The 8003-nt window shown below is 35.5% G+C and overlaps 1 protein-coding gene across 1 annotated transcript; it reads left to right on the top strand.

Moving 5' to 3' along the window:
- On the top strand, positions 6401-8003 carry LOC104715530 (serine/threonine-protein kinase STY17-like). The gene is made up of 6 exons (XM_010432926.1): positions 6401-6573; positions 6741-6870; positions 6959-7154; positions 7234-7355; positions 7432-7587; positions 7662-8003. Exons 1-6 carry the CDS (start codon positions 6452-6454, stop codon positions 8001-8003), a joined length of 1068 nt encoding a protein of 355 aa, XP_010431228.1. The 5' UTR covers positions 6401-6451.

Genomic DNA, 8003 nt, shown 5'->3' with positions numbered 1-8003 from the left:
AGTTTGATAAGGTGAGTGCGTGACCATGAGCTTATCTAAGCGATTGGGTTGTATAACTTGTTTTGTGTGAAGTTGTGTAGGTGTGATGAATGTGTTATTGGATGTTCTGTTCAATGTCTGGTTTGTTATGTTTTATTTGTGGTTGTACTCTTGATTTGCTTGTGTGTATAGCTCGTAGATGGGAGGATCGTCTCACTGGGTATTTCTGGTAATACTCACGCATCTCATTGTGTTTGTGGTGCAGGTATTGTGTAGTGTGGAATCATGGCGATGAGGAGGAGGATGATCTAGGGTCTCGGTTGTGTGTTGTTGGACTTGGTTATATTGTTTATGTTGGAACCTTGGATAGAGTTATGCTAGGTTGATGGATAGAATGCTTAGGAATGTTATTGCATTGATGATGTGTTGGTTCTGTATATTGGTATGTTTCCGCTGTGCATATTGGTTGTTATCGGTTTAATGAGGAATTGTGGTTTGGGTGGTTTAATTAAGTAGTATGAGATGCTTAATTATGTATTGCACTTATTTAAAAAAAAAAAACGGGTCCGGTTGTTTTACCTGTAAAGCTTCCTTACTGCTGAAATATTCATCCTTTTTTACCATTGAATCTTCTAACTTTAAACCAGCAGCATCACCAAGATACAAATCAGTAGGATTTTCTAATATAGCAGTAGTCCGCTTAGGTGAATTCCTTGAAATAATACCTACTGATTTTCCCACATCAACTTCCACATTACAACCATTGCTACTATCAACTGGGAACTTATTCAGATCGAACTGGACTTTACTCCTATCACATCAACTACTCTTTTGAATGTAACACACAACCGAATCATGTTTATCTTTTTCAGATATGCAAGAAAATTTTTCATACCTCTATCATTTGTCAATACAACAGGAGGACAATCAACTTTAACCTCTGTGGGTAGATAACTGAATTCCACATCAAACATATTTTGCTCTATTTCATAGTCTTCTGAAACCATCACCTTCAACTCTTCAAGAGATGTAGTGGGTTGCAAAGTCAGTAATCTAGCACGTTTTTCTTCATCATCAATAAATCTCCACTCCTTCTTGGCATCCAGTGTCCATACACCACAAGTAACATAGATTTGCATCATAAACAGGTAAGTGAAAGCTTTTGTGGAAGGTGGAAGAGATGGTGACCGATCATAAACAGTTAAGGTATAATGTCGATTTTTCTTAATTTGTTTATCTTCTAAAGAATTTAGAATACGCATTCTAAATTGTAGTAGAACAAATCTAAACAGTAATTACGAAATCTTAACCATAAATGAAGAATATTTAAAAAATATTTACTTTCCTTATTTAATTTATTTTCTTTCTATTTTTGGGTATTCTAAGGTTTACAGATTACAAGTTCTAAAAATTTCTATGATACATCTTCTACTTCTTTTAGTATATAGGGTAAAACGTAGAAAATGAATTCTGAATTGATATAGAATGAAGAAAAACGTAGAATACATATTCTTAATTTTGTAAAACATACAAAATTAAGGTTCTGAAATTTTTAGAACAATTTTCCGTCTAAACTTCGTAGAACATGTACAAACTGTAGAATGAACAATCTAAATGTTTCAGAAAGAGGAAAAAACGTAGAAAGTCTATTCTAAACAATTTAGACCAGAAATCAGTAATTTACAAACTGATTTTTGACACCCAAAACATTTTTTTTTCAAATTTTTTTTTTCACAGTTGTATACTAACATGGGTTTTCTGTTTGATTATTGGTTCAAACTCTAAAAAACTTCAATATTTCTATTAGTAGGGGCATTTTCGTCACAATTGACAATCTTGAAAAAAAAGTGTAGATGGCCAAATTTTTGGAAAAAGATCCTTTATTTATAATTTTCCCAAGATTTATTGATTTTCTTGTATATATAACCTTCCATTGATGACAAAATTCTGAAGGAAAAATTATATTCGCATCTTTCTACTTGCAGTTGTGATGTCTCACTATTACTTACAATTAGGGTTTAGGGTTAGGCTTTATATTTCTTAATTAATGTTTAAATTTTAATACTTCTAAATTTACGTAATTTTAATTTGAGCTACAACAAGTTTTTATATATATGTCAATTTTGAAAATGACGGTGTATTAGAGTGTATATAGAGTTGGTTTAGTTCCGGTTATCTATCTTTTGTATAGTTTGGTTTTCCCTTAGTGTTTAAGCTTTCTCTTGTATTGAATGAAGATAGTTTCTCAAATCTGTTTCTATCCTAATCAATTTGAGAGTATTTATTTTAGTTGAACTGTCTTGAGATTAAAATTCCCATCTTTTCTACATATCCGATTTCATAAAATAGTAAGCTTTTTTTTTTACAACAAAATACTAGATCAGCTCAAACGAACCAATTGAAGGAAAAATCATTTACATAGGTAATTAAATGCGAAGCAACACGAGCACGACACGCCAGCTTTTCCGTTTTACCATTCTCCGATGGGGGGCTAAGACTAAAGAAAAGGAGAAAAATTCATCCTTATAAACTTCAATCTCATCCAAATAAGTCTGGAATGCAAGCCACTCGGAGGGCGACGACACCATCTTCACCAAGTCGAAACAGTCGGTAAGGAATACGACATTCTGATTATCTGCACCAATCATACACCACATTGCCCAGACTAGAGCTTCTACCTCTGCATGAAGGGGGGAAAGACTACGTAGGAGATTAACGGCACCATAATGGGGGGGCTCCCCCATAGGGGAAATACATTACCATCCTCGACCAACATATTGGTCTATTGTCTTCCAATACCCATCCACAAAACACCGATATCTTGTTACATGCCTATCCACTACCAAATTATCGTTGTCCCTAAAACCAGGTCGGGACCGAACTTGTGGAAGTTCCCCCAAAGCATCATCCTGTGCCGAGGACCAAACCTTTGATTCCTCCTCCGCTAAGCATAGAATCGCTAGTGGATTAGAATCCAGATTACTAAAAAAATTATCATTCTGAGCCTTCCAAATATACCATAGAATCCAAGAATAGATATTCGCCGAAGAAATCTGCTAGAATCTCCGAAACAAAGAATCCATGTTTGCATAAATAGACTCTGAGGGAAAACACCCCGGAGTTGTCGGAAACGGGGATAAAGCCCAAACTTGTCTCGCCTGAGGAAACTCAAACAGAGCATGATTGATTGTCTCTTTCGAACAGGCCCAAAGCGCACACTTGATATCACAGCTTATTCCATGTTTCCAAAGATTAGTTGTTGTTGCTACGCAACCAGTGATTGCCTGCCACAAGATATGCCGAATTTTTGGAGGGCACCGGAATTTCCAAACAAAGGCTTCTAATGGAGTTATATTTGGGCCAAAAGCTTTCAGAGCAGAGGGAGAAACCTGATGCTGCCGTAAAGCATTATACCCATATTTAACCGTATAGAGACCAGTTTTTGTCAAATGCCAATCCAGCCTATCCGGTGATTTTGGACTACCCAAAGGTAAAGCATAATGATGGCAACATCCTTCGGCGCAAAAGTGGCCGAAAGCAAAGCCAAATTCCAGGAATTTGAGGTCATGTCAACGACGGTTTTAACTCGAAGTGCATGATAGAAAGACAATCCTGAACTGCAATGCTGGTCTCGGGAGTTGAGCAGGAATCCAGGGATCAGACCATACTAAGATGGAATCACCATATCCTACCCATTTAATAAGTCATTTGTTTACCAGAGAGCGAGCATACACCATACTTCTCCATCCAATGAGGAGAGATATTTAATTGGATCCAACGGATCAGAATGCCTATAAGGCTATAATAGCGGTCTTTAAAAACCCTGACAAATGGTAAATCTGGGACTGTAATCAATCTCCAAAGCTGTTTAGCCAACAAAGCAGTGTAACAGTCATCTAAACATCGAAAACCCAATCCCCCATCCAGCTTACTAACACACAACTTGTCCCAAGTGACCAAATGTAAACACCGCGATTCCTCAGATGAGCTCCACCAAAAATTAGATATCGTATTAGTAAGTTTTCGTGTGACCGTTTTTGTTAGACAAAAGCAAGACATGACAAAAATAGGGACAGCTGTAGTCACCGACTTAATCATCACTATATATTGTTTGTTATTAAGGAATCTTTGATTTTGTAAAGAATAGTTGAAACTGAGTTAAAGATCACATTATCCAACTTTACTATTATCTCTATATTCCCTGTTCTTTATCAAGGAATATTTTGACTTTTTTTAATATGGTTAGGTAATTAGGGAATCTTAAAACTAATTGGAACTGAAATTAACACAGTAGCTCGGACGCGACAAGTTCTCGACATCCGTTGTTTTCGTAATTATGGGACCGATTATTTTTATTTTTGTATCACGAAGTGTGAGCATTTCAAAACGTCGATAGGTTTATGTAGTAAACGTATGGGTATCAAATATATAATCATTGATGATGTGTGTTACATTTCTTATTTCTGTCGTCCGTGTGTGTTACAAATATTCAAACCCGAAAAATATCCTATAAATTTAATTTAACTCTGCCAAAGTACCGGCCTTCTTTATAATACATTGTCCACTCCACCCGAATATATACGTATAGTATATGCATGTGAATTATTTGAACATATATCGTAAATATTAATCTTCTCGTCTTATACACCTACATATGTAATCAACTTACTGTGTGAATATCGCAAACAAAGTCTGGTCCCCAATGAGATTCAGCCTATAGTTTGTTCGAACTAGTTAATCCAGTTGACATGGTAATGATTGTAGATTTACTACAAGTACTGGATGTGTCGACTCTGACTTGATTTGCGTAGAGAGAAATAATGTAAAAATACAGTCGTTACAACTTGCACTCTCCTAATTTCGTAAAGATGATAAGAAATTATAATCTAACAAACGAAATGAGAAGTAGGACTAGCATTAAGTTGTAAAACATAATTTCACAGCTTATGTATATTGTAAAACACCACCGTCTCTTTTTTTTTATTATTATTATTGAACCGGCACTTCAGCAAATGCTCAAGCCCTCACACTTAGGAAACTTACACTGTTAAACATGCTTACGAGAGTGAAAATAATACAATATTGATGGGCTTTTAAATCTCAACGATATCTAACTAATAAGCCCATATTGAGTCTTGTTTCCATTACAAAGGTCGAAATTGAAGTGTTAAAACTAGAAGATAAGAAGCTTCCTCCCTAAGTGGTGAGTGTGTGTTGTGTTCGGTCTTATGGCAATGCCTAAACCCTAACATGTATTTGCTAGGTTTTTATTTCAATTTTTTTTTTTTTTCGAGTTCTACAAATGGGAACACTTATTTAATGTAGCTCTTTTGATATGGTGGATATTCTGACCTAATCATATAAGCTCGATCGGCAACAAAATCTCATTTTATGGAAACATTTATTTAATGTAGCTCTTTTGAGATGGTGGATGTTTATACATTGGCATGGCGTTCTACAAATGGGAACACTTATTTAATGTAGCTCTTTTGAGATGGTGGATATTCTGACCTAATCATATAAGCTCGACCGGCAACAAAATCTCATTTTATGGAAACATTTATTTAATGTATAGCTCTTTTGAGATGGTGGATGTTTTATACATTGGCATGGCGTTGTCAACTTATATGTGATACATATATAGTCACATAGACTGGAACAGAAATATCGTAGGAAAGATGGACGGTAAGTTTGAAAATCTTTTCGTCATATGTCTATAATATCGAAGAACCCCATATGTCTTACTCGGTTGCGAACGTCATTGGCTGTGAGTACATTAGTATGTAAACTATAAACAAAACTAGGATACAATGGACCTTGGTTACCTGATTATTTTATCTATCTTTAATCATAAAAATTGATAGAAGATTATATTATCAGTCAGTCGCCTTTCTAAGTCATCATGAAAATTATTGGCAATGAAAATAAGATTTATTTAAAAAACAATATATAAAATTTTATAGATATAAAATTAATAAAATGTATAGTAATTCCAGATTTGTTACCATCTTTCTCCTGCTATATACAATACATTGCTGTATACAGCTCATGCATAAAAAGTTTTTCCAAAAGAGTTGCACATAGAGTCCACATATATTGTTAAACATATTAAGAAAAAAAGCTACTTAAAGATAAGATTATAAGAAAATCAAGAGATGTGGTGGTGAAAGGATAAAAAAAAAAAAATTAAAGATAAGCTTGGTAAACGAGACCATTCATGCTCATTGGTAAACATTTACTGTAATACTAATTAGTATTGATTTTCTCGTTTTTATACTATTAATTGTCAATTAACATTTTTAGCCAACATACACGTCGAATAACAACTCGTAAGATTACAGAATCAACCCCACATGTTGTAGTATTATAAATAAGCCCAAGCATTTCCTCTATCACTCATCATCATCAACACTTCATCTTTCACTAATCATCCTTAGTCCTCTCAATCACTTCCAGCCTTAGCGCTGGACTAATGGCTTTCTCAAACAAGAAATTCAATTTCAGTATCAGCAGGGAATTGCTTCTCAACCCAAACGATGTCTCAGTGGGAGAGATGATTGGAGAAGGAAGCCACTCCATCGTCTACAAAGGATTGTATGTTCCATCTCTCTCTTATTTTTTATAATGATGAGATGAATTTAACATAATGGATAAACTAATCCGTTTAATTAAAAGTTATCACCTATTTCGTATGTTCTTTATAATAATTTTATAGGTTCAGAAACCGAGTTCCCGTTGCTGTGAAGATAATGCAANTTCAGAAACCGTGTTCCCGTTGCTGTGAAGATAATGCAACCAAGTGTAAAATCTGCTGTAAGCATAATGGACAAAAAGAAGTTTCAAAATGAAGTTTTGTTACTATCCAAGATGAGACATGCCAACATTGTGAAGGTAAAAAATGAGAAAAAATAATTAGTTATATTGGTGTTTTATCAATATAATAGTGAGAAACTAAACATGGTTTTTGGTGATGGTATAGTTTGTTGGAGCTTGCATAGTGCCGCAGCTGGCGATAGTTACCGAACTCATGGAAGGCGGCACTCTTCAGAGGTTCATGTGGAGTTCTCAGTCGAAACCTCTAGATCTAAAGAAGGCACTGACCTTTGCTTTGGATATTTCTCGAGCCATGGAGTTTTTGCACTCAGAAGGCATCATTCACCGTGATTTAAACCCAGGTAAATATGCTCCAGTTTATACATAAAATCTTGTGAATAGAGAAACAAATTTGAAATTTTGGTGTGTTGGTTGGTGTAGCGAATTTGTTGTTAACCGGTGATCACAAGCATGTGAAATTGGCTGATTTTGGAATTGCTAGAGAAGAGAATAGAGATGGCATGACCGGTGAGGCTGGCACTTGTAAATGGATGGCTCCTGAGGTAATGATTCTTTTGAGCTAAATTTTCTATTTCGAAACATATAAATGATTGATTTTTTCTGTTTTTGTAACCGTAGGTAAGTAGTCGTGAGGCACTGAGAGTTGAGGAGCCAAAGCACTATGATCATAAAGTGGATGTTTACAGCTTTGCTCTAGTTTTCTGGGAGCTGCTTAATGGTGTAGAGCCATTCCCTGACGTGCCTAACATTTGTGTTCCCCCACTTGTACAACATGTAAGGTCACAAATCAACTTATAAAATCTAAAAAGGGTGAAGAATTTTAAATGCTGGATTTGCTTTCCTTACAGGGTGAGAGACCAAGTCTTGCGAATACACCAGAGGAAATGATCCCCATCCTTGAATTATGTTGGGCACAAGATTCGGATGCGCGTCTTGAGTTCAAGGACATTAGGCAATTGTTAACAAGCCTGTTAACAAATTTGACCTCAGATGATAGTATTGACACACTACTACTATCGGATGAGGAAGCTTATGACGGTGATATCGATGAGGATTCGGAGACCCCTCCTCTGAGTCTGAGTCAAGAGCATTGTTGCAAGGTGAACAAACCTAAGGAGAAGAAGAAGAAAATACTGGTGAAGATGATGCGTCCTTTCGTTAAGATGTTCAGGGCTTGTTACAAGCCATGA

This window comes from Camelina sativa, chromosome 9 (assembly GCF_000633955.1).
Source record: "Camelina sativa cultivar DH55 chromosome 9, Cs, whole genome shotgun sequence".
In the NCBI taxonomy this organism is placed as follows: Eukaryota; Viridiplantae; Streptophyta; class Magnoliopsida; order Brassicales; family Brassicaceae; genus Camelina; species Camelina sativa.
This window is presented reverse-complemented; position numbering and strand designations above follow the sequence as displayed.

Bases quoted from the DNA above. Each gene is read 5' to 3' on its own strand.
- LOC104715530 (XM_010432926.1), top strand. From the start codon at position 6,452: ATGGCTTTCTCAAACAAGAAATTCAATTTCAGTATCAGCAGGGAATTG. The intron at 6,871-6,958 runs GTAAAAAATGAG...GTGATGGTATAG, and splicing joins GACATGCCAACATTGTGAAG to TTTGTTGGAGCTTGCATAGT. The intron at 7,356-7,431 runs GTAATGATTCTT...TTGTAACCGTAG, and splicing joins GTAAATGGATGGCTCCTGAG to GTAAGTAGTCGTGAGGCACT.